The sequence below is a fragment of the Cylas formicarius genome, unplaced genomic scaffold, assembly GCF_029955315.1.
Source record: "Cylas formicarius isolate icCylForm1 unplaced genomic scaffold, icCylForm1.1 PGA_scaffold_10__41_contigs__length_53128322, whole genome shotgun sequence".
In the NCBI taxonomy this organism is placed as follows: Eukaryota; Metazoa; Arthropoda; class Insecta; order Coleoptera; family Brentidae; genus Cylas; species Cylas formicarius.
Window position 1 is genome coordinate 40,503,858 of NW_026844214.1, and position 27,499 is coordinate 40,531,356.

The following is a 27,499-nucleotide window of genomic DNA, read 5'->3' on the forward strand; positions in this document are numbered from 1 at the left end:
GGTTCAAGTGTGGTTGATCAAACACTTGAAATGATCGATTTAATGATATACAGAAAGAAATGGGTCATTGCGACAATCATATTAGAACAATTAAATTAATCAAAGTACTTGAAGCGATAAACAAATTGCCAAAATTTCATCATCGTGCTATTGCCGCGCTTTAAAAAAAAATAATTTTTTGTTAATTTATTTTACCGGATCTCTATATACATATCCAGGTTGTCAAGTTTAAAATAAGTATTTAACAGGATAAGTAGTTATTTATTTAAAAAAAATTACAACAACGTTTGTTTGCTATAGTGAACATAGGACAAGTGGACTAAATTTTAATTAATTAAGTTGTCCACTTTTATCGAAATTTATACGCGATTTAAGCGTTGCAATGATCGATGATCGCTTGAACTCTCTCGGGATGATCCGGATCGTTCCAGAAACCGTTGAAACGGGCATCCTTCAGAGCCTGGACTGCGGTGGCCGGCAGATTGTTCAACAATGTGTCAGACAAAGTTTGAATGGCCTGTGCAAACTGCGAGTCGAATGGTGTACCATCAACTACAGCCTACAAAATGCAAGTGTTCAATTGAGTTGACGATTAAAACGTTTATTCCTAGTTTTCGCTTAACCCCATCGCCGAAACACGAAAAAGTATCTAAAGCAATTGAAACTTACACCTAACCTTTTGTGACGGAAGACGGAGCGTTTCTATCGACTGTTTTTCACCACACCGCAATGCGAGAAATGACCTATTTTTGTCAACTAAACCAGGGGTGACTTGAGAGATTCATACTCTCGTAACTATGTATGAATTTGTATGTTTCTATAGGAGTTCCTGATAACTATTACATTCTCGATCGAACGATGCCAAAAATCCCTTTTGACTTGTAAATGTACATATTAAGGTAAATACATTTTGAGTTTATTTGAAATATTGTTCCTGAAAAAAATACAGGCTGCTATTTTCAGAACCATATTTTTTTAACGTTATAAAATTATTAAATATTTTTAATTGCTAAGTATATCCATTTTTATGCACTTCTTTCGAAAGAAAATACGTTCGAGAATGGTTTTCTATAGCTCTTACAGAAATACAAATTTGCCCGCCCTCTGTCGATAACCAGTACGTACCAACGAACTATCGATCTTGGAATTCAATGTAAAATTGTTGACGAACCTGGGATGGTTCTCATCGGCAATGGTACTGTTCCATATACCAGACCAGTGGATGTTTTCTATGGTCAACCTGCAACACACGAATGTTTTCGCATTCCAAACGATGCAATATGTTTATTTCCATCAACAATATCACATTGTAATGGCAAAGGAAAAGTTAAAAGTTTTTCTTCTGTTAACCTTGAAAAAAGATTACGTCGGGCGATAATCTTAATTTGGATATTAAAAACCGTTTTCAAGATAGTATAAAACATAATCTTTATCTAAATTCTAAAAAAAAATTCTCATAAAAATTATTCGAATAGAAACTAACCAAAACTCAATAGCTGTTTCAAATTTGAAGGATTTTTTTTAAGGATCCTCCAAGGACGAAAACTATTCTAGATATGTCCCATCATAAATCGTGTAAAATTAAATGTGCTTTGCCTATGATGCGATCGAGCTATATGATAATGTTAATAAATATTTTGAATCCCGTTCAGTTATAGCATTTAGAAAAAAAAATGAGTGCCGATTTGCTGGCATTACAAATCTCTGTGCCAAACGAACTATTTTTTACCAATAATGAAATTTATTTTTCTTTTGTTATTATAGCTTGTTGATTTAGTATTGACGTTTGTCAATTCTGCCGGTGATGTCAGTCAATGTATTCGTGTTGTTTTGCAAAAATGTATCAAAACTAATACACAGAAAAATGTTATGCAATATATCAGACAATTTAAATAACACGTGCTATAAGCTACAAGTAAAATCTAGTCGAGTAGTCGGTAAGTTAAGAAATATTTATAATTTAAGTTTCCCACAGAAATTTTACATACTGTTCTATCGAACTGTAGTTGTTTTTGCAGTTTTTATATTAATACATGGCCAAGACTAATTGTGTGATTTTCAAATTTCCACGTCTCATCAGTACAAACAAAACAACTGAAGGTTAGGATCTGCTCTCTGGCAAATGCCGTTTACCGCACTTGTTGCATAATATACTATTACTTACGAGAAAGACGCTGTTCCGGATTGGGCTTCGATGTCGGATCCTGTTACGGACCAGTCGAAATCGCCGGTGATGATAAAGTCGTTCCAATGTATGCCCCAGTCGAAGTACGCCCAAATTCCGGAGTCCTCCGAACCGCCGCTGATCCCCGTCAATTGATCGATATCAAAAAACGGCAGATTATTCCAAACTATGTTGGTAAAGTTGTTTTCGAATCTGGTGGAGACAAATTGACGACCTTTAGGTACCACGAGGTGCTTTCGACGTAGCCATTTACTTACTGCACGTTCCCAAGGTCGACAGGGAGCGACAGATTCCTCACGTGAATAGGGTTGTGTTGAGGAACGCCGATTGCCGGAAGACCGTCCACCATAGATTTGTTGGCGCAGCCGATGAACCAGCGCACCACATCCTCGAAAACACGGCCACTGGGAGGCACGACTGAAAATCATTCCACTTCTATAGCCTCCCTACATGAATTTAAACCTTGATCCGGCCTTGCCACGAGCGTGGGAGCCGAAACCAATCAGGCCCACCAAACCGGCGAATAAAACTAGTTTCATGTTTGCCATGTGGCGTTTGTTGACGAATTTTGGTTGAGTTAAGTGATCGTCCAACCATTAGATTGATCATTTTTATATACTTTTTCGTAGATAACCATCTTGATATTCTTTCTGAAGATAAATTAATCAAGGAACATGAAAGTGTGTGGTTCGATAAAACGAAAAAAATTGAAAGCCTATTACGGACGGCAAATATACTGTAACTTTGGAAATGGTTCATTTTAATACTGCATAAATAGGCTTTTATTAACTAAAACGAAAAACATGTTTGCTCCAGGGTTTGAAGAAAAATCGTATTGGCCTTGGACAATAGTGCGCGATTGCTTCACAGTCTAGACGTAAGATTGTTTACGATGAATCCAGTAACCATCAAGAAAGTGATTTCTCAATAATGATGTTAAATATATAATTTACAGATAATAAAAACTGCTTTCATGATACAGACGTTACTTTGTCAAATGTCAGTAAAGTGAATTACTGTTGTTTGACTAAATTTATTCCAAAAAACTGCTCAATTTTGATGCAGTTCCGGGTGTATTAACTTTGACAAACGCTGGACGTATTTCGGTATATTCCAAGTTAATATCTAGGGTTGTGAAATCGACCGGTCATTGTTTTTGTGTCAATTGACCGAAATTATTTTAAATTTAGATATTGTTTTTGGGATTCCCCGAATCTGATTTGGGTATTCCTTGAAAAGGGTTATATCAAGGTATTATTTAAAATATTTTGATCGAATTTGACTAGTCAGTTAAGAAGTGGCCAATTGTCGGTCAATTGACCAGCCCCAGCACTTTATACCATAAACATTTTCTCTTTTTTTTAACAACGAAAATAATTATTTTGCTTGCACCATTCAACTGATGTTTAGAGAATAGAAATATTGTGGTAAAATAGCCAAAAGTGGACGTGTTTCCCTAAAATGTTGTAATTCTATTAGATGAGATTTTTTTTTGTGTGAAATGCAAAAATTCTTATCACACAAGCATGTGCTCGTGAAACCGTCGACCTCATGGATATGCCATCAGAGATTGGAGGACTGAGCTGGCGTTGTTAGGCTACTATTGCCAAATTAATTTATTTAACTCAAGAAAATTTTATAAAGCTAATTGAAAACAAAGTAGAGTCAAACATTGCAGATTCTCAATTATCGATCTGAATCATCAAAAAATAACTTTCCCTGATAAAATATGAGTATTTTGCTATATGGTTCGGATTATAAAATTAAAAACCAGCCATTGAAAATAATGTTACCAATAATATAGCGTTGTAAGAGAAGGGTTTGCGGGCACGCGAAATTAAGCGGTTCGTCTGACAACGGTGTACTTTCAAACTCAAAATTTATTTTCGAAAAATACATTTAAAAAACAACAAAACACTCATTTTCGAGAAAACACTCAATTGTATCTAAGTTGTACAATCCTTTAGATATCCTATCAATTTCTTAAAGCCTTTTAAAACGGTATTTGGATTAGTTTCCAGCCAGAAGTCAGATTCCCAACAGATTCAAAATCTTATCTCATTATGCGTGAGCAATTGTGCCTGAAATGATGCTCTAGTAAAAATTGATGCGCCTCGAACGCTTAAACTAACCAAAACTAACCAGGTGTGCTCGAAGGACCATTTGAGATTCTAGTGACGTTGCGAACAGAAAAGGATGGTGGTCATATTTTTGAGTTTACACTAAATTGTATGTTGAACACCGGCAATGCTATCAGTTTAATCAAGAACATATACTTACCTCCTAGTTGTATAAATACTAGCAGACCTAGATAAGACATATTTTGGAATTAATAAATCTGCTTTAGAGGTAGGTTTATGCAAGAAAAATGTAATAATCAATTATTAATTAATATCGAACAAAATTATGGACCTTCCATTGAAGTGAATTGCAACTTCTGAGGTTGAACAAAAATTTCAAAAAGAATATGTGCAAAAAAAATAGAAAAACATTCGTCTCCACGGATCACGCTAAGAGTTGTGCTTTTTTGTGCAATGTCCCTTACAATGTTTTATATTGACAATAATATAATATTTTTTATTACCCTTGCAAAATTTATTACATCACACTAATGAAATGTGTTACTTTTAAGAAACTAAAAAAAAAACTGGTATTAAAATAAAAAATGCAAATAGCAAAATTTTATTGCACTCAAAAATCCAAAATATTTCGATATTGAACATGTTTCATCAGTCTCTGGAGTTCGTGCCCTGCCATAATTTGTTCCGGAAATAGATCGCTTATTTTATTTTATTTTTTATTTTTATTTTTATTCTTTTATAACGGTAGGAAATAATGATGGACATCTTTCATTACTTCTCCTTTCAGGTTGGCCAAGATAATAAATCACACACACATGGTCTGTTCATAGATATAAGAAACTGATCAATTGCTTTTGAATGGATGCAACAATATTATTGCCTACAGTTTCGGAATTTAAACTCAGGTTAAATTATGGTCCGTAATAGAAAATAATTTTATACCTACCTGTGTTTAATATTCTTTGGTTTGGTATACTACTTAGTTTAAGTTTATTAATAATCATTCCTATTTCGTGTGTAATACAGCGCGTGTTGAATCGTGTGCGAATTATGCAAAATATATGCCAGTTAGTGTATCTTAGGAGATGCTCCCGCCCAAATGTAGAAAACACTATTCTATTGAGACTAAGGAAATTAGAAACAATGTTTATTTGACTCTCATTGAACATTAACTATATGGAAAATTGTGAATAATCCCATTTCAGCAACTAAAAAAAGAAGCGATGCTGACATTTTCTCGGGTGTAGATGAAAGTGATCAAGATATAATACGGCGTAAAATTTGCCAGTTATACGAGGAACAAGGCGTGCCTACATTAGATATCTTAATTAGGAGGCTTGAAAAAGATGAAACCGGTGTTAAATGTGACAGAACTACCTTATGGAAGTGTATTCAACATATGGATTTTAGATTTAAAAATCTGACAAAAGGCAAGTTTTAATGGAATCTTTTAGAATTCGAAAATGGCGAATGGAATATCTAGAAAAAATTAGGATTTACAGAGAACAACAAAGGTTAATTATTTTCTTGGATGAAACCTGATTCGACACTTATGATACCCTGGAAAAGGGTTGGGTTGACCATGTAAATAACGAAGAGGTATACTCAGCATACGTCGATAAACCCATATTTTTAACGCCTCTAATTTGTCTAGCGTACCAGTCTTTAGCGTCCACGACTCGACCCCATACAATACCACAGAAAACAGATAGCATTTAACGAAATTATACCGGATTTGGGTATTAAGGCTTTTGTCATTTAGCAAGTTTCGCATTTTCAAAAATGTTGCTCTGGCCATTTCTATTTTCGTTCTTATCTCCACATCAGGATTTAAACGTTTTCCAATCCAGCAACCCGAATATCTAAATTTCTGCACTTTTGATATAACTGTCCCGCGTATTCTTATGTCCAGAGGCTGGTTCGGGGTTCGGCTTATTACCATCGTTTCTGTCTTTTTTTATTTATTTGTAGCCCCATGCGGTCACTTGCGGTTGTTATTTTATTTATTAGATTTTGAAGACCTTCGGGACTGTCAGCAATTATAACGGTGTCGTCCGCATACCTTAAGTTATTTATTAGTCTTCCGTTAACTCTAATGCCGTCTTGCACTTCTCTCAATGCTTGCTGAAATATTGCTTCGGAGTACATATTAAACAACATTGGGCTAAGTATGCGTCGCTGTCTTACTCCACGTTTAATAGGCACTGTTTTGGTTTCGTGGCTGTCGAGTTTTATTGAGGCTACTTGGTGTTCGTACAAGTTCTGTATGATCTTCATAACTTGTGAGTCAATGCCTTTAGTTTCAAGTATTTCTATCAAGTCTCTGTGCTTGACACAGTCGAAGGCTTTTGTGTAATCTATAAAGGACAAATAGACATCCTTTCGTTGGTCCCTACATTTTTGCAGTAATATCGACAGCGCAAACAACGCTTCACGGGTTCCAAGCCCTTCCCGAAAACCCATCTGCTCCTTACTTATATCTTGATCGCATTTTCTTTTTATACGATTGTAAAGAACTTTTAGGAATAATTTTAACATCTGGCTCATCAGACTGATCATGCGGAACTCGTCGCACTTTTTTGCTCCAGGTTTCTTTGGAATGAGAATGAAGGTCGACTTCATCCAGTCTTGTGGCATAACCCCAGTTTTGTAAATGCTGTTAAAGAACTGGACTACAATTTTTAAGTTTTCTTTGTTGATAAGCTTAATTAATTCTGGATAGATATTATCTGGGCCAGCCTCTTTCCGGGTTTTAAGACCATCTAAGGCTTTTTCAACTTCGGCCGCGATTATTTCTGGTCCTTGTTCTAGTTGGATCTGATTGTCATAGAAATAGTGATTGTCATCAAAAATGTCTGATACATATTTTACCCAGACTTCTTCTTCTTTTTCGTGGTTGGTTGCCAGCTTGCCTTCTTCATCTAAGATTTTTATGTGGGGCTGTTGTTTCCTGCTTCGGGTAATTTCTTTTATTTTTTTGTGAATGTTGAATGCGTCGTGTTTTGTAATAAGTTCCTCCATGTCCTGACACTTCACCTTCATGCAGGACTCCTTAGCTGTCCTAATTTTGCGTTTAATAATACACTATGTTTCTTTATATTTCTGCAAATTATTTTGTTTGAATCCTCTGCGCTTATCTATTAAAAGTAATATTTCGTCGGTCATCCATGTTTTATGCGGTCGCTTGTTGTTTGTTGTCGCTAATTGTTCTTGGGTTTCCAGCAGAGAGACCCTGAGCTGCTCCCAGATGTCCTCTACTTTATTTACATTTACACTCTCTCTATTTTGTATATTTTGTGGTTGTCGGATCTCACTCAGTCTTTTATTTAGCTGATCTGATACTGCTTGTCGTTGTTGTTCATCTCTTAGGGGGTCCAAGTCTGGCTTTCTGGAGGACTTCTTTTTGAGCTTCTTGAGTCTCAATCTTTGCGATAACTGGGTTATGGTCTGAGCCAACATCTGCCCCCGAGTAAGTTTTAACACTAAGAATGCTGTTTCTGAATCTCTTGGGGGCTAATATAAAGTCAATTTGATTTCGAACAGGGCGATCGGGTGTGTCCTGTGGCGACCTCCAGGTATACAGACATCTTGTTGGTAATTTGAACCATGTATTGGAGACAAATAATTTCTGTTTTCTCTTTCTTTCTCCCAGTCCGTGTTGTCCTACGACATCCTGCCTTTTTCCTTGGCCTACTTTGGCATTAAAATCTCCCAAAATAAGGGTGGTTGGGGCATATACTTGAATAATGTTTAGATTTTTAGGTTTTGCATTCGATTGTATCATCATTGTTCTATCAGGGAGGGGCATGAAGTTGAACAAGGACGAGATCGTTTTTGAGTTCAGAATAATACCCACTCCATTGGCGTGGTTAGCGTCATCGTTGCCGGCGTGTAATACTATTGAGTCGCGGACCTTTGTTTTTCCGCTGCTGGGCCATCTTGTTTCGCTGACACCCATGATGTCCACGTTTAGTCTGTCCATCTCTTGTTTTATATTGTGGATCTTCCCCGGTGTGTACATACTCTTAACGTTCCACGTATCTATATTAAGCGGTGCTGTACAGTCTGTTTTAATAACGTTTAATTTCCTCGTGGGGATTCTTAGCACCCCTTGAACATTCAAGGTCTGCCACGGACTACATACAATGGTCCCGTATTTTCGTTGTTACGTTTATATTTATCTTATTTTATTAAATAATAAATATTCAATGTTTTTTACGCAACGGCATTTGAAATTGATTTTATCCGCAGACATAGAAGACAAATCAGAAATAATAGTTATAATGTTAATAATAAATAAATTAATAATAATTTCCATTTTAGTAAATATGCCAATCAGGAGAAAGGCAACTTGTAAAGAATAATAAGATGTATGAAGAAACAATAATGCTTTCTTAAACTCATTTCGAGCTCTTTTAATACCCGTCAAACCAGCAAGGATTATTAGCGAATTTTCCCAGACGCATAATTATTAGCAGGAGCACAACACGGCAATGTGTGTGTGTGTTTGTTTAGAACTGATTAAAACGGGCAATTATTATCAAGCGTGTGACGACCGTCGAACCTTTACCAAGAATAACGATTAACAGAACCAGTAATGTTGAGATATCAAACCTATAACCATATTTCCTCCAGCCTCTTACGGCACCAGCATTCCTTCCGGTAAACAACATAACTATTTGGTTCCTTATTGCATCCATATAACTATTTGGATAATATAGGGGCCGTAAATAAGTCATTGGGGAGCTTGCATTAAAAGGCTACTTAGAAATTTACGAGTACAAAATACCGGTACTGGTAAAGATGCAGAAGGAGAAGGAATGCTCGATAAACGATTCCAAAACGCAAATTACGGAGGGCACATTATGGGCTACCCAAAATATCGCTTGTTGCAATTAGTCCTGCAAAAAAAGATAGACGGAACACGCCCTCCTGACCACAGGCGCATATCAACAAGTATCTCTGCTCAAGCTTTGGGGGCGATAATTCCCGAAACATGTAATGCTATAATTCTCTCTAGGAAAAATATTGCAAGGTAAACAAAATGTAATTTTAAGTTAAAATATAAAAAAGTACATTACAAACATTTAGGGCATAAAATTACCGTAATATGAACTCGTTGATGGTGTCTGCCAAACAGCTAATTGGTTGTTCGATACAGTTGAATCAGTGCTGCTATAATGATGATTGGAGAATGGCTGCCGATTAGCTGATCGGTTGTCGTACACGGCTAAAGTTGGGAGCGAGGTTTGGAGTTTGTACCAGTGTTAAGCTACTACGCATAGTGTTAATTTTTTCTAAATACCGTATCTTGTGTAGCTGCTGGATCCATTGTTTTTAGTTTTTCCACTAATTTATTTAATGAATCTAATTTTAATTTTAAATATTACTTAAACAAGGTAGCGATCTATATACCAGAATAAATTGTTCTATAAATTCGTGAGACCACGTTCTCATATCTGCCATTTTATTAAAGTAACTTAAAACGACTCAGTATAGTTCTTTGATTTGTGCTTAACTGATCTGCTCTCTTGGCCTGTACTCTTATATCACACATACACGTTCCGGCTTGTCAGCTAAAAGCAGAGCCGGAAGGTAATTTTCCAATTTTCATACGCGGGTACGCCCACTAACGATACTGTTTGCCTTCAGGTTTGCAAATCGAAAGGCCTGCCTTCTGATAAACCGTATCGTCTATGCCTTAGGAACTGGTATCAAATGACGTCAGAGCAACTATTCAGAACAACAGTATCCCCACTTATGATCGCAAACACCCGAACACGATAAAATTGTTACGCCCATTATATAATGGGTCGGAATTAAACTTTCAAAAATACTAAAAATCGCTTTAATAAAAAATTAATAAACATTAAAAATATATCACAAACTTTTATTAAAGGTAATGCACAAAAAATAAAATATTACAGACTTTGATAAAATAACATTAACTCCACATCAAATCACGCTCTTTAAATACTTCTTCTTCCTCTTTTAGAAGGCGTATCGCCTGTTTAGTTCCGGTTTCCTCCTCGTCTAAGCAACTCTTGCGAGGTTGACTGCCAATTATCTCGCCAACGTTTAGGTGGTCGTCCAGCAGGTCTTCTGCCATGGGGTACGTTGTTGCGAATTATTATGGCCATTCTGTCGGGGCCCATTCTACTGACATGCTGGTTCCATTCTCTTCTTCTCTGCCTTATCCATCTGACAACGTCATTTGTTTGGCACTTTTCTACATTTCTCTGTCTGTCCCTCAATGTGTATCCAGTTATCATTCTTAAGGTCTTCATTTCAGTAGTTCGTAGGATTCTCTTTGTTACTAATGTTTCAGCTCTGGTTTCCGCACCATATGTCATCACTGGTCGTACGCAGGTTTTGTATATTCTTGACTTACATTCTGCACTCAAATGTTTGTTTTTCCCTATGGGATATTTAAGATGTCCTGATATTGCGACAGCTTTATTGGCTTGTTTCCTTACTTCTTCTTCCAGGAATCCAGAGCTTGTAATTTTGCATCCCAGATATTCGAGTGACATTATCTGATCAATAGTTTTGTTTTTTATTACCAATTTGCACCGTAGAGGCTCCTTTGCAATGGTCATGCATTTGGTCTTATTTGTGGAAATTTGCATGTTAAGTTTTTCTGCCTGTCTGTCAAAAGCTTGTAGCATTCTTTGGAGGTCGTCCTCTGACTCTGCAATAAGTACTGCGTCATCGGCATAGCATAATATGTTTACTTTATGTATTCCCATTCGATATCCTAATCCAGCTCTTTAAATACGTTTGAAATTATTATGAAATAATTACTCATAATTTAGAAATGCTACAAAAGTCTTGAGCCATTGAATGAAAAGAATCTTTTGGTATGTTTCGGAAATCTGGGAAGATAATGATACCCAACGGTCAAAAAAGCAAGAGCGGACGGCCAGCCAAGAGCAAAGAAGGCTCTGATAATCCTGATTTACCTATATTTGTTTTTCCATACTTCTTTTATTTATTCATAACACATATCGTGACTGTTGTCACCAAGGGACCTCTCTCAATTTTTACAACTTTTCAGGAGAGCGGTTTAAAGTAAACTATATTTGGGCTGTAGCACAAGTACCAGATTGTCGTATTTTAATTTATTTCTTCTTTCTTTCTTAGGTAAGTGAATGTAGAACAATAGGATATTTGACATTGATCTTGATAGTGTGACATTCATAGTGCGTGATTTAATTAAAAACCATATTAAATAAGATAGTATTTCACATTCACAACAGTGGATCCAGTCTTCGTCGAAATATTCTTGACAAATGGCACTCGCATTATTTCTTGAATTTCTGTGAATTTATGGGTTTTCCTTCCTGTGTGCATTAGCCTTGTTTTTACTTTTCTCTTCCAGCTCGTTTTTAAATAGAGTAGATGTTAGCATTTCACTTTTTTGAGCACGCCTTTTTCTTAAAACTATTCTACCTATAGCAGCAAAGGAAATTGGAGGCATTTCTTTAAGATCAATAACACTTCTTTCAGAAATGTCATTTTGTTCAATACTTCTTCATGACAGTCTCCTAGGATTATGGTAGTATTTCTTTATTGGAAGTTTGGGAAGGTTTGGCAAGTTTTATTGAATGAGGATAGTTCTTTTTTAATAGACTTTTGGATGTACCAGGAAGTTCTTGTTGGTTAAGCTTTGGTGGAGGTTTTGTACGATATTTACTTGTGTATTGGCAGACTGTCTCTTGCGTTTGGGCTCTCATCAGTATCAGTGGATTGTAAAACCGGCATTTCGATTTATTTTGGGACATCTAGACTTTGGAGTCTGGTAATTTAATGGACAAATACCACCTTCTTAGATAAGTCCATCCTTCAAATCTTCGTAAAGGTCTTGTTTATCAAGCCCGAGATTTCATATTTTCTTTTAAAATTTTTCTCTATAAGACACAAAAATACAAAAAATTAAAAATAAAAAATCGGAAATTAATTTTGTATTTTAGAATGAAGAAATAGCGCAGCGCAACAAATTCTAACAATCGATTCTAAGATTCATATCACTATATTTTTATGAAAAAGAAAGTCATAATAATATTGCATTTAATTTTGTTGGAAATTTTCTGTTAATATATAAAAAAGAGCTTTGTAGCGGTAAGCTGAAGAAGCAAATTTTTCTCCAATGTAAATAAAAAAAAACTAACCAAAAATTGGATCAATCCATCCACTTTATTTTAATAATTACGCCAAAAAAGTTTTTAAAAAATCACTTTCACTAAACCTTAGCTTTAAAAAAGTACTTTTTTTTTCGTTTACTAGGTGCATGTCATTTGATTTTGTTATTACATCAAAAATCTCACTCTAGCGGCGGCATCCCCAAGTGTTAAACAGCCCTTAATTTAAAAAGCGTCGAATTACCCCCATCACTTTATTTTAAAACGTACGTGAAAAAGTGTTAATTGAAAAGCGTAACCTTAAAAGGGATATATTTTTTCGTATCTTTACCGCGTGGATTATATTGAAATGAAATTATTACAAATATTTGCAAATAATATTCTATTACACATCCTAAATTAATAACTATGAAAAACGTACGAAAAGTATTTTAAAGCATTTAATTGTCTATAATTTTTTTAAAACTGAAAACAATTCTACATCATGGTCCAGAGAACTCGATCACTAAAATAATCATAAAGTAAATAACACGTTACGACGAAAAAAGGATTAGAATTGAGAAAAAATCACTCCTCAGTATTGATAACAACTTAACTGACACAGTCTACATTTTGCTGTTGCCGCTAATATTAAACGAAAACAACGAAACTTTTTATTGTACATTTAAAACAGCAACTATGACTTCGAGGGTGGTTGAACAAACACTTGAAATATTGATTGATATACCGAAATAAATTGGACGTTGCTACAATTATATTAGAACAATTAAGTTAATCAATCTACTTGGAATGATAAGCAAATTGTGAAAATTTCATCATCATGCTTTTACCGACGCTTTTAAAAAAGGAGCTCTTCGAAACTTTTATATTTTCTGATATGGCACAAGTTGGTTTTGGTTGATTTATATTAGCGTGTCTGGAATAAGCATTTAACGAAAGAAGTAGGTATTTATTAAATAAAAGTTTATAATAACATTTGCTTTCATTAAGTTGTACAGCGTTATCGACATTTTGACGAGATTTAAGCGTTGCAATGATCGATAATGGCTTGAATTCTCTCGCGATGGTTCGAATCGTTCCAGAAACCGTTGAAATGTGTATCTTTCAGAAACTGGGCCGGCACATTGTTGAACAATGTGTCAACTATAGTTTGAATGGCCTGGGCATACTCCAAGTCGAAAGATGTACCACCAACGTTAATCTACAAATTGCAATGTTTAATTAAGTTGACGATTAACATATTTATTCCTAGTATTCGCTTAACCCATCTCCGGGAAACGAAAAAATACTTAAACCAATTGGAATGGCGTTTTTCTATCGACTGTTTTTAACGCCACCGCATTGCGAAATCCTTTTTGCTTTTTTTTATCATTTTTGTTTCTAGTTACAACATATTCTTCGTTCTTCTTTCTTCTTCTGATCACATTTTTGCTTTTACCAAGAAATAAAAATATTGGTTAGATGTATTTAGGTAAACATTTTGATTTTTTCTTGAATAATACTATTTTCTAAACTTTTTTTTTATAACGTCATAAATTTTTTTTTTCTTTTTTTTTATCGGCTTTCGTCGATTAATATATCTATGTATATTTTTTCTTTTCTATTGATCTAAGTTCTAAGTGATCGGTAATTAGCGGCGGCAATTTAGAAAATTTCGGGTCTTTTTTTGTCCATTTTGTTATTGGAAAATGGCACCCATTCTTTCATTAGCTGTAAAAGCCAATGATGGCGACTCGCAAATTTATGAACTCAAGGGTAGAGATGAAGATACATTGCAAGAGTATACAAAATTTCAAAAATTTCATAACAATATCTCAATTTTAACTTCTGTTTTGGGGGAACAAGATGAAGTTAGGGCCACTTCTTCGAAGATGTTTTATTTGTTCAAAGCCATTTATTTCGAGCTTGTTGGTACGTGTTCTTCGTCCGCACCCATTTTGCAATGTACACAAAAATCTATCGGGTAACTATAAAGAGTGAAGAACATTTCTTGACATATTCAGCGCGATACCAAGATAGCCGATATCGATAAATTTAGGTATTTGCTTAAGTATTTGGAGGGCGAGCCTTCAGGTCTGGTTCGCTCTATGCCTTTTACAGACGATAACTATTCTATTGCGTATAATGCACTGGTTAAGAAATATGAAAATCACAGAATGATTGCTACAAATTTTTGGAATGACATTTACTTTTTTCCTCCATTGAAAAGTGATGATAATATTACCGAGTTGAGCAAACTCTTGAATATATTTTCCGAAAATTTGGAGGCACTCAGAAACTTGTAATACCCAGTTTATCAATGAGATTTCACTTGCTGAAATCACAATCAACGCCTGGTATTTTCGTAGCTGGTGGAGTTGCTTGTTCGTTATGTATGGTTGTATGTAGGTTGGTGTGTCTATCGCCACAATGCTTTGCTACACTTTTCAATAGGTAATAGTAGTACAAGTACTTCGAGTACACAACTTGCATCGCCGACGGACAGACAAAATGAAAATCAAAATACGTTGAATAATTGTGATAGTGTTATTCCTGTGGCAACATCATTAGTTTTCTCTTCCGATGCAGTGTCAATTTTTTCTACGGCTGTTGTTCACATTAAGAATTTTAGAGGGGAATTTGTGTCAATTCGTGTTTTGCTTGACTCCGCTTCAGCCGCCAATTTTATTTCGGAAGATTGTCTGATGCGTCTTGGGCTGCTTCGTGAACAGTGTAAAACTCATATAGCGGGCATTGGCAGCCAAGAATTCGTAACGGCGAAGGGGGTTGCTAATTGTATTGTTAGGCGTCACTTTTCAATAGAACCACAGTTGCCTTTAATTTGGTGCTGCCAACAATTTGTTGTCCATTGCCAAGTCTTTCAGCATATGCCACACTTTGATACTTTTGAAATGGCTAATAGGAAATTTTGGAAACGTGGCGATATCGATTTGCTAATTGGGGCAGCGGAGTTTAATTAATTTCCCGGACCCGGAGGGGCCCATGTTTATTGAAACAAAACTAATGTCGCTTCTTTGTCGATGTATTATACAAAAATTTTGGAATCGCTAAATAATAATATTAAGCGACTATGGGACAAAACGGTATCGCCAGAAACTGAATGTTGTAAAAACCTATACAATAAGACCCATTTTAGAGATTTATTTAGCCGATACGTGGTCGCTTTGCCTATCGAGCTTGGGCCTTGATTGGAACCAGCAACCTCCCCCCGAAATTACCGCGAAATGGAGAAAATTTGAGTGTGAGTTGGATCTGCTGTCTTCTCTAAAAATTCCTAGGCATGTGTTTCAAGCTGCATGGATGCAAATGCATGGATTTTGCGACGCTAGTCAATGCGGAAATCGAGAGTCGCATCTCTTAAGAGAATAACCTTGTCCCGTTTGAAACTGTGCCGCTGTTTTGTTGTCAAATTTAGTAGACTTTATTCGTGATGCTCTGAATAAAATTATAATTAAAAAATTTTTCGCATGGTCAGACTCAAAAATTACTCTGGCGTGGATTAAATCCTCTGCTCATAGATGGCAAACATTCGTTAGTAAAAAAATATATATATATTATATACATTAATTACACGTCCTGTCGGTAAATTGCTCATGTATGATACAACAGGCTTGGGATCAATTCGAAAGCATCTTAGACAACGAGATAAACACCTACGACTTGCATTTTTCGCTGACGGTATTCAGAACTGTTCTAGAATCAAAAAATGCAAAGTTTGCAAACCCGGATGCAAATAAAATATTATCAGCTAGGTAAGACGACTTTTTTGAGGGAGTAACAAGGGAAATTTCCTGTAGTATGGCAAAGAATTTAGAATTTATCAAACGACGGCCGACCCTCAAAGAAGAAAAATAAGATAAATAACTTCTTTTTCTTCTTACCTTCCATTAATTAAACTAGAATGATATTTTGTTAAAATACACTTGGTGATTTTATGTTCGACCCTATATTGGTAGAGGAGTATTTTTCGGGTAAATTGTGAGTATTAGTTAGTTTTTTTTTATTATTATAAATTTGCCTAACCTCCAGCCTGGTTCAGCCAGGCTCTTTTTTGCGACGATGTGCGCGTTTCTTTTTTTTTAAGGCAATCGACCAAAAAGGAACCAGAACGGCACGTAGTCCGTTGCGATTAAACAAGTAAGGTATAGTCTAGATTTGATTATTTGAGAAAGTTTGATCGTATATCAGTGCCTCTGGTTCAAATTTAACTCGCAAGTTTTATATATAAGGATATGAAATATTCTCTACCAATTTGAAGGATGGTTTGTCTTTTTTGTGAAATTCACAGTGCTTCGCTAAGGACGACAACCATTCCATATATGCCCCATAAATCTTGTAAAATTAAACGCTGATTTACCAATAATGCGATCGAGCTATATAATAATTATATTAAATATTTGGAATCCAAGTTTGAACTCTGAAATTCTTTAATTATTTAGTGGGTTATTAAAAAGTGAATCGATCCAACGCGTTTCCGAATTTTCCCAATCATATTTACTTACATTAAAGAAGCTGTCCCGTTTTGGGCTTCGATGTTGTTTCCTGTTACGAACCAGTCGAAATCACTGATGAAGGCAAAGCTATTCCAATGTTATCCCCAATCAAAGTGCGTCCAAAGTCCGGTGTCTTTGGAACTGCCGCTGATCCCCGTCAGTTGCTCGATATCAAAAAACGGCAGATAATTCCAATACTATGTTGGTATAGTATATTATGCAACAAGTGCGGTAAACGGCATTTGAGTCACAAGTATTTTTGGCACGAGCGGAGCGAGGGTTTAATAAACGTGTTGCATACTATACTTTTTCTACGACCGTTAGTTTTTGGGTACATTTTGGCAAAACAACTCGAACACATTCACTGATATGACCGTCAGAACTGACAAACGTCAAAATTCAAGGTGTGGGAAATATCTCTAAAAACATCCGATTGTTCCCAAAGTCGTGGAGTAAAATCCTGGAAATGCCTGAAGTGGCTTGGATCCGTGGGAAACAAAACTGACATGGTAAAGTGTAGCTAGCGCAAGCTAGCTCGGTGTGTAATTAGGTATTTTACAGACAGGGGTGGAAAAAAGTTCTTTTTGGATCTAGTGGCGGCAAATTAACGAACTTTAAGTACCACGAGGTGCTTTCAACCTGATTATTTACTTAATGCATGTTTCGAATGTCAAAAGGGAGCGACAAGTTGTTCAAGTGAAGAGGGTTGGCTGAAGGAACGCCGATTTCCGGAAACCCCGTCAACCAGAGACTTGTTGGCGCACATCCTCGAAAACTCGGCCACTGCACTCCATGCATCAATATAAACCCTGATTCAACCTTGCAACGAGTTTCGGAGCCGAAACCAACTTACCAAGTTTCATGTTTACAATGTGGCGTTTATTAACGACTTTGGTTGAATTAAGTGATGCTCGAGCCATATTTATATCCTTTTTTGAATTTGGATTTAGATCCATTAGGGTTATAAGAAAACTCATATTGACGTTGGATGTAGGTGCCAGAGATTGCTTCACAGTCTAGACGTAGCACTAAACAATGAATATATTTTTCTACTCCCGCCTGTAAAATACCTAATTACACACCAATGTAGTGTGCGGGAAGCGTCACTTTACCAAGTCAGTTTGGTTTCCCACGGATGCGAACCACTTCGGACATTTCCGGGATTTTACCGCACCGGTTTGGGAGCAATCGGATGTTTCCGGAGATATTTCCCACGCTTTGAATTTTGACGTTTGTTAATTCTGACGTTCATGTCAACGAATGTATTCGTGTTGGTTTGCGAAAATGCGCTCGTGTCAAATAAACTCGTGAATCAAATGCCCTTTACCGCACTTGTTGCATAATATACAATTTTTTTACTCCCGTCTGTAAAATGCCTAATTACACACCGATCAAGCGCGCGGGAAGCGCCACTTTACCACGTCAGTATCCTTTCTCACGGATCCGAGCCACTTGGCACATTTCCAGGAATTTACCGCACGGGTTTGCGAGCAATCGGCTGTATTCGGAGATACTTCCAACGCCTTGAATTTTGACGTTTGTTAATTCTGACGGTCATGTCAGTGAATGTATTCGTGTTGTTTTTCAAAAATGTACCCAAAAAGCAATACACAGAAAAATGTTATGCAATATGTCAGACAATTTGAATAGTACGTGCTATAAACTAAAATTAAAATCTAGTGGACTAGTCGGCAAATAAAGTGACATTTATAATTTAAGTTTCCCACCGAAATTTTGCATACCGTTCGCATGAACTTTAGTGGTTTTTACAGTTCTTATATTAATATTAACTTAAGAGATGGCGTAAGGGTTTCAACCCTATACGGAATAAAACTCTCCCCAAAAACCACAGCACTGTTCTATTTGACCACCTATTACAGCATTGTCTTTCGGTTCTTCGGTCTATATCGTACTGCCGTTCGTTCTTGCGTAGCTGGAACGACATACCGCTCGTCCGTCCTGAATCAGCATACGTGACTCTTGGCGGCCATAGAAAACATATCGCTAACACGGCCATCCTGCTCTGAAAGCGTCCTCGCGCTATTTCTAAAATTTTAGAAACCAACAACAGAATTTTTGTAAATGTTACTATTTAAAGTTTAACTCATTACAATCAGACAACGGGGTTGCTATTGTAACATGATTTTTTTTTTGTTGCAATAATGTTATTGCCATTATTCCTCTACTTAATAATGGGATTGCCATTATTAATCTCACACTTTTTTTTTAATAATGGGATTGCCATTATTCTTCTACTTAATAATGGGATTGCCATTATTAACCTCTTTTTTTTTTTTCAATAATGGGATTGCCATTATTCTTCTACTTAATAATGGGATTGCAATTATTAACCTCTCTTTTTTTTTTCAATAATGGGATTGCCATTATTCTTCTACTTAATAATGGGATCGCCATTATTAACCTCTTTTTTTTCAATAATGGGATTGCCATTATTCTTCTACTTAATAATGGGATCGCCATTATTAACCTCTTTTTTTTCAATAATGGGATTGTCATTATTCTTCTACTTAATAATGGGATCGCCATTATTAACCTCTTTTTTTTTTCAATAATGGGATTGCCATTATTCTTCTACTTAATAATGGGATTGCCATCATTAACCTCTTTTTTTTTTTTTCAATAATGGGATTGTCATTATTAACCTCACTTTTTTTTAAACTTTAAATAAACAATGAACAAGTAAACAATCGTACGTTACCGACTTTTTGTGAATTCGTAGACGGTCATGTACGCAGTTGTTCATGAGCAGCTACAGTAGTCCGCCGTCCCTGTTCTTGCATATCGGTCATTAGGCACTGCACGTACAGTAAATGGTCCTCTGTGTTTCGGTTTCAATTTTCCTCCGCCGGTTAGCTGAGCAACTTCAACAGCCACAAGGTCCTAGAGTCTCTACAACGGCTTTGTCTGGATCAACAAAGTTATCGCTCGGTGACGCGTCTAATAGGAGATGCTGATTAACCAGCAACCTCGGCTTTCTTCTATGGCAGGAAGTGCCACAGTTCATTTTTTTTCTCCGTAGTCAAAGTTGTTTTCATAGTTCATTCATAGTTCAAAGCAAACGCCTTAGTGGCTAGCGAGTGCATAAACTACATCTTCCAGGTTCTGCATGGCCTCCTCAATGCTTATTGAAGCGCCAGTTTTTATTCAATTTGCATTCAATAGAAGGCGGATTTCATATGTAGTGTCGTGAAGTATTTTGCATGACAGAGAGCATTGATCTGATGTTGAATAGACGGCAGCGGGTATCTCGCTCTGACGACTCTGTTATTGACATCACTTAGGTCCACGCACATAAAAACTTCACCATTCTTTTTTGATACTAGAACTATCGGGCTTGCATATTCTGAGCGACTTTCACGAATTATACCAGCCCTTAGAAGGTTATTAACTTGAAATCTTTCTTGATATGCCAACCTACAAGGTCGATACGCCACTGGATCTTTAAGTTTATTGTCATTTCATCAGTCATAATCTAGTCGGGAGTTTTATTTTTGCAAAACAATAAAAGACTTGCTATTCGATTGATTAATTGATTGATTGATTAATCACAACCCTATAAACACTTTTTAAAGTCATTACGTTCGAAATATTGAGCAGGTTATGGTGCAATTCGAGCCCAAAATTGTTTTTTTTTCGATTTGTAAACAAGGCCGACTGATGACATCCCATCCAATAATTAGGTCGGTGTTCCCTGGCGTAATAATATCTGGTACGACCGCATAAGAAATATCCAAACTCAACATCGGCATAACAGTGATTAAATTATAAACACCAATAGCATAAACAATTTGGGTCCCAAATCTCGAGAAAGCACGGACCCTATCGTCTGTTTTGATTATCGCATCGAGAGCGCACTATTTTCGCGCTGTTGGTCTTGCGTTGAAATGGCGTAATTTTTTTTTAATAAAAATGTCAATCACTTGCACAATGATTACAAGTTGGAACTTTGGATGAACCTGGAGCCTCTTCTTGAACTACGTTTGGTGCGTCGTGTTTATTGTGACAAGTATCACGATGGTGTCCTTGGCGGCCACATTTAAAACATGATCCTTTTAAAATCTTCTTGGATTTTTCATGACTTACATCTCGTTTTTCCCCGAAACGGAATTTTCTTCGAGGTATGTCATCGATTTCCAAAACACGTTTTAATTTTTCAAGCCTGCCTGCTTTAGCGATCATTAAATTATCGCTGACGTTTAATTCATCGTTTAATTTCGTAGCGTCTTAACTACTCACGTTAAGTTGAATGTTGATGTTGACGCTTGCGTATTTGAGCGAACTGCTACGGGAAGGTTGGGCGTTGGCATTTCCTGTGAATGTGACGATGACATCATCGCCATCTTTGTTTGATTCGCCAACTCAGCACTTTGTTGTCGTTGGGCAGCGATTAAATTAATTGAAGTTTTTGCCACTGCACTGTCCCTTTCGAAAGTTCAGAAATAGACTCGACACTAGGTGACACATTATCTTCGTTCGAATCTGTTGTAAGATTCAGCGCGGCACCGTTTCTGAAATTGTCTGCCGCCATTTTCACATTAATTCGTATTGCTTTTGCAACACTGGACACGGAACTATTCCACATCTGATGTTAACTTAAGAGATGGTGTAAGGGCTTCAACCCTATACGGAATAAAACTCTCCCCAAAAACCAAAGCACTGTTCTATTTGACCACCTATTACAGCATTGCCTTTCGGCTCTTTGGTCAATATCGTACTGCCGTTCGTTCTTGCGTAGCTGGAACGACATGCCGCTCGTCCGTCCTGACTCAGCATACGTGACTCTTGGCGGCCATAGAAAACATATCGCTAACATTAATATCATGTCAACACCAATTGTACGATTTTCAAATATCCATCTCTCATCAATACAAACAAAACAAAATTGAAGGTTAGGTCCTGCTTTTTCTTGCTTATGCGATCTTAAAAATTTAATCCTCTTAAATGTTCTATCCTTGGATGATTTTTCTTTCAATTACAGTATATTCTTTAAATAAACTACTTAATGATCAATTGCAGTTAAATAAACGATATAACATTTGAAAATTGTTTTTATTCCATTGTTTATATGACATATCCAATAATGCACCTCTCTCTGTCTAAGGTACACAATGAAGGTTTAATGGCAACTAGTAAATATTTTGTTTGGATGGTTCGAAATTTAGTAATAGTAATTTTTAATTTGTTAAATTGTGATTTTTTCGTGACGGTAGTAGAAAATGTATAGTATGCAACATATTTGGTAAACTCTCTACCTCACTCGTTTATTAAACTAGTGAGTCCAATGCCGTTTACCGCACTTTTTGTATAATATATTATTTTTGTTATTTGAGCTTATTAACTTCACTGATTTGCAAACTTGGGGTGTGGTGTCACTAATTTTTAAGGTATATACGAAATCATCTTTTCATTGGGCGCTAAACTTTCTTGCATTTGATAGTAAATACCTGGTTTCTTGGAATATAATAGTGGCACTATTTATTGGACCAGTAATCTCAATCGTAATTCTATTAAAAAGGATAGGTTAAAACCCTAGAATGTCAAAATCATAGAATGTAATGATAGATGATAGAATAACATAGAGTCTGGGATCAAATTACCGACGTTCATTGGTAGAAATGCCGTTGGGAAATTTGGCAACGTACAAGTGCGGTAAAGGGCATTGGACTCACGAATTTATTTGACACGAACGGAGCGCAACGGCGCGAGTGTTTAATAAACGAGTGACTTAAAAAGTTTACCGAACGTGTTGCATACTATACTTTTTCTACTACCATTAGTTTTTGGGTACATTTTCCCAAAACACCACGAATACATTCACTGACATGACCGTCAGAATTGACAAATGTCAAAATTCAAGGTGTGGGAAATATCTCGTGGGGTTAAATCCCGGAGATTTCCGAAGTCGCTTGGATGCATAGGAAACGAAACTGACGTGGTAAAGTGACGCTTCCCGCACTCTAGATCGGTGTGTAATGAGTCATTTTGCAGACGGGTGTAGAAAAACGTGATGGGGTGTAACTTGAATAGTTGTCGGGGTCAGATTGCAAAAAAGTTATTTCAACATTTTTCCCGGTTATTTTACACATTTTGGAATGATAGAAAATATATTGCACTAGTCTATAACATTCACACGGTCAGAGGCTTCAAAAATAGCAGCATACAATTCCTTTTGTTTTAATACAATAAGATATATCATAGTGTGGTGTTTGTTGAAGCCATCACCTAGAACTAAAGAATAATTATTTTATTCTACAATAAAGCAAATTCCAATTACAATGTAAGGAGTAAAGATTTAAACCCTACGGTAACGTAACCAATGAAAATAAAATGCAACCCATGAATTAAGTTGTATTTGAGAGAAGGATGCGCAAATTCACAAATCACGAAAACAGAACATTATATGATAAATAAAAAAGTCTTTAATGGCAACTTGACAGTAGGCCAATAGTCCAAAACTACTGCATATAGAGTAAGTGAATTTTTAATGCATGTTTATAAGCTGGGATAGACTGGCTATTTTGGAAATAAACGAAGACACTGTAGGAAAAGAAAACCTTTTAAATATAAACATACTCTCTTCGGTAAAATACGTGAAAAATGTCATTTTACCACGTTACTTCCTTTCCCACGGATTGGAGCCACTTGGAACATTTTCAGGATATTACCGCACGGGTTTGGGAACCATCGGATGTTTTCGAACACAGCTTCAATTATAAATTATCTTTTCAAAAATATTCCGGATAGCAGTGACATATTAATTTACAACGCAAATTATCGCAGCTACCTGCTACAAAAAATCACCAAAATCATCAAATACAAAAACTAAAATTCTAGAATATTTGTTTCGAAATGATATTTATTTAACATATATTATATTGTAATTAAATCTCGACTAAAATTAGATTTTGAATAACAATCTACTTAATTTGGTAATTGTTTATATTTATTGTTATCGTGTTTTCTATTAGTACTGCGATTTTATTACATCTAAATAAACATAACATAATATTTAACCCTTATAGTTTTAAAACATTGTTTTGCAAAATATACCCCAAAACTAGTTGTAGTAGAAAAACTGTATGGAGCAGGTTGATAAACTTTTTCAGGCACTCGCTTATCACGCCAAATCAAACTCGCTTCTATAGCGACGAATTTTTGCACGTGGAGATCGATTAGTACAAAATGCAAAATCAATATCGAGACTTTTAATTGAAAACAATGATTCAAAAAATGCTTTCTATTCGGATAAAAACATTATTAGAGTACTTTTACAGTGAGATGCTTTCTTATTGCTTCCCATTTCTTATAGCTGTGTGGAGCCCTTTGCAAATCTGGTGGTTGGTAGGTTTCTGTCATGAAAAATGGCGAAGATATCATGCATTTTCTGTATAAGTATCATAACTAACTGTGGAAGTTTAAAAAAGCTATGATTATTTTAAAACAACCTAAATGAAAATTATAAAGAAAGTAAATTAAGAAATGTGGCCTTCATTATTATTAATTATTAATATTTTCATAATTAATTTATTTTTCTCTAAAAATTGGACATAATACTGATGTAATTTATGTAATGAATATATTTATATAAAACATATTACACAATTCATATGCAATATGTATTACATAGTTTTAAAAATTCATAAGAAGCATAAAGTTCATGCCATTTAAAAGAACACAAATTTGGTTGCTATAGCAAAATTTTTGAGTTTCAGAAGAAAACTGACTACGCCGTTGGATTCTACTGCAAAAATCCCAACCAGACAAGCTTTTACCTTTTACCTATATACCTAACTAAACACAGCCAATGAAATTAATATTGTCTATAATAATATATTTTTTATTACGCCACTTTGTTAATTTTGAAACGTCACACTAATGAAGCGTATTACTTAAAAAGAAACAAAATAACTAATTCAAATAACAAAAGAATTCAAAATATTTCGATTTTGAAATTCGTTTACCAGTCCCAGAAATCTGCCTATTGGTGCTTTCCAAGTTTTGGAAGGGGTTTGCGCCTTACAATAGCCTGTACTAGGAATAGATCGCGGCCATTTTGATTATTTCTAATCAGTTGACAAGTCGCGAAATAGTTGGCTGATCCATTCCAATTCATTAAATCCATCCAAATTCCCAAAGGACGCGGCTGACCAATCCAATTACATTTTCTCTCAGCGCCGCAAAAGGTTCTTACTTTTAACAAAATCACTAACTCGCCGGAGAATTGACTATTTTCAAAAAACGGTACATGTTCTAGGCGTAATTATCTTTACCACGCATTTTTAAAAAGAAATTCATTCAAATTTTGAATATATTTTGTTATATTGCACAAGTTTGGGGTACTTTTTATTAATTTTTTCGAATGCATTTCTACAGGCATTTCCGGAGATTAATAAGTTTTATCGACAGTTTTACGCAATTTAAGCGTCGCAGTGGTCGATGATTGCTTGAACTCTCTCGGGATGATCCGGATCGTTCCAGAAACCGTTGAGACTGACATCCTTCAAAAACTGGGCTGCGGAGGACCGCACAGTGTCATTCAATGGGTCAATCAAATCGTGAATGACCCTGGCCCATCGTGAATGAAATGGTGTACCGTTAACCAAAACCTACAGGTTGCAAGAGTTCAATAAAGTTCACGATTAAAACAGTTATTCCTAGCTTTCGCTTAACTTTATTGCCGGAAAACAAAAAATTTCAAAACCAAATGAAAACTAAACCTAATGTAACCTAGAAATAATCCTGAAGAGTTTGTTGTTAGTTTTGTTAATTGCCGTTATTGTTTTCTTTAGTTTGTCATATTTGAGTCTCTAAAATTTCTTTGCTGGAGAGCGAAGGGCCCGTGGACCAGTTATCATTAAGTGGTCTAAACATGTTCCAACTAAAGAATTTTACTATTAAACTTTTTTTAATGAAGGGATACGGTCTATCTAGTTTTCGACCCGAGCACACTGGAAAAATGGACTAACATTTAATATGATCAATAAATCGAAGTGACCCCATAATTTTCAAACTCTTTTTTAAAACAATGTTCGATATCCCCCATCTTAAATTAATTGGTATCAGTTAACATTAAGTCAAATTTATTTATATGATTGTTATTATTTTGAGTTTTGGCGAGTTTGTTAAGGTAAAGAAGAATAATGGGCAAATCAACTCTATGAAATTAAATGTTTCAATTAAAAAGCGAAAAATGGATCCTTATATGGTTTATATATACTTTTAATAACTAATATTCATTTTAAAAAAATCCCTAAAACTTGTATTTATCAAATTCAAAGTTAGGTTGCCTTAGTTTTGTAGTACTTTATCGTCTTTTAGCGAGTCTCTCTGAATATCCGCTCAAAGTTTAACTACTACTTTACTCTTAACTAAAAAAAATTAGTTAGCTGAAGATATAATTTGAAAGCTCAAATTAAGAACGCTTATCCATATAGAATTTAAGGACCAGTACAAACGAGTACTTACCGACGAACTGCTGGCCGTGTAGTTAAATGTGAAATCATGAACAAACCGCGAATGTTGGTCATCGGCAATGGTACTGTTCCATATGCCAGACGAGTGGACGTCTTCTAACGCGTTCCCGAAACTTATTACTCACAGGAGCGTAGCTGTTCCGGTTTGAACCAGTTGAAATCGCCGGTGATGGTAAAGTTGTTCCAATATAATCCCCAGTCAAATTACGTCCAAAATCCGATCTCATTCGAACCGCCGCTGTACAGTTTTTCGATATCAAAAAAAGGTAGATTGTTCCAAACTAAGTTGGTAAAGTTGTTTTCGAATCTGGTGGCGGCAAAAACCTCTAGATACTGCACAATTCCCAAGTCAAGAGGGAATGATATATTGGTTATATGAAGAGGGTTCTGTTGAGAGACGCCGATTTCCGGAAGACTGTCAACCAGAGACTTGTTAGCGCAACCAATGAACCAACGGGCCACATCCTCGAAAACTCGACCACTGGACGCACGACTGAAAATAATTTCTCGAGTCCTGCTTCAAAATCACGACCCAAGCTTACCACGTCCTTCGGAGCCGAAACCAACCAGACCCACCAAACCTACCAATAAAACTAGTTGCATGTTTGGAAAAGTGGCGTCGGTTAGCGAACTTTCGTTCGAATGAAATATGTTTTGTTCGCTACATCCATCCTATTTATATATTTTTGCGTAGATAACCACTTTACTTTTTCAAAGAGCGTGTGGTTTGATTAAAATAATAAGTCGAAAGCGATACACAAATGACGAATATACTAGGTATTTATAACTTTGAAAAGAGGTCGTTGGACCTGACGGCTTATTTTTTCCCAGATACTAAAAGACTTTGACATCCGACCGAGTCGATAACTGTTATATTCTTTCGCTTACGTTTTCAATTTTGTGTTTCGTTTTTCTTGTACAATATATCTGGACTACAAATTTTACAGGGAGCATTATATAAGAAAAAATTGAATTGTGCATATGACTGACCTAGTAAGCTATTATACAGCGATATTTTGTTTTTATAACTCTTGTTTTTCAGGAATACAAATGTTAGCACTGAGTGATGCTACTTTAGAAATAATCACTACTAATAAATGATATT

The 27,499-nt window shown here is 35.8% G+C and overlaps 1 protein-coding gene across 3 annotated transcripts; it reads right to left on the bottom strand.

Moving 5' to 3' along the window:
* Window positions 1-253: 253 nt before the first annotated feature.
* LOC132708171 (uncharacterized) lies at window positions 254-27,032 on the bottom strand. 3 transcript variants are annotated; one of them, XM_060680322.1, is made up of 7 exons: window positions 26,937-27,032; window positions 26,387-26,887; window positions 16,910-17,064; window positions 2,443-2,602; window positions 2,165-2,377; window positions 1,126-1,240; window positions 254-559 (listed from the first exon to the last, which is right to left on the bottom strand). In XM_060680322.1, exons 4-7 carry the CDS (start codon window positions 2,532-2,534, stop codon window positions 371-373), a joined length of 609 nt encoding a protein of 202 aa, XP_060536305.1. In that variant the 5' UTR covers window positions 2,535-2,602; window positions 16,910-17,064; window positions 26,387-26,887; window positions 26,937-27,032; the 3' UTR covers window positions 254-370. The 3 variants fall into 3 exon arrangements, with proteins under 3 accessions (XP_060536305.1, XP_060536302.1, XP_060536304.1); XM_060680319.1 differs by lacking the exons at window positions 26,387-26,887; window positions 26,937-27,032 and adding an exon at window positions 2,664-2,835 and having other exon boundaries at window positions 16,910-17,251; XM_060680321.1 differs by lacking the exons at window positions 16,910-17,064; window positions 26,387-26,887; window positions 26,937-27,032 and adding an exon at window positions 2,664-3,117.
* Between the last annotated feature and the right edge of the window lie 467 nt (window positions 27,033-27,499).

Excerpts from the sequence above, each read along its gene's own strand:
- LOC132708171 (XM_060680319.1), bottom strand. The coding sequence starts at position 2,733 with ATGGCAAACATGAAACTAGTTTTATTCGCCGGTTTGGTGGGCCTGATT. Across the intron at positions 2,603-2,663 it reads TTTCGGCTCCCACGCTCGTG|TCGTGCCTCCCAGTGGCCGT; the intron begins GCAAGGCCGGAT and ends AATGATTTTCAG. Across the intron at positions 2,378-2,442 it reads GTCGACCTTGGGAACGTGCA|ATTCGAAAACAACTTTACCA; the intron begins GTAAGTAAATGG and ends TGTCTCCACCAG.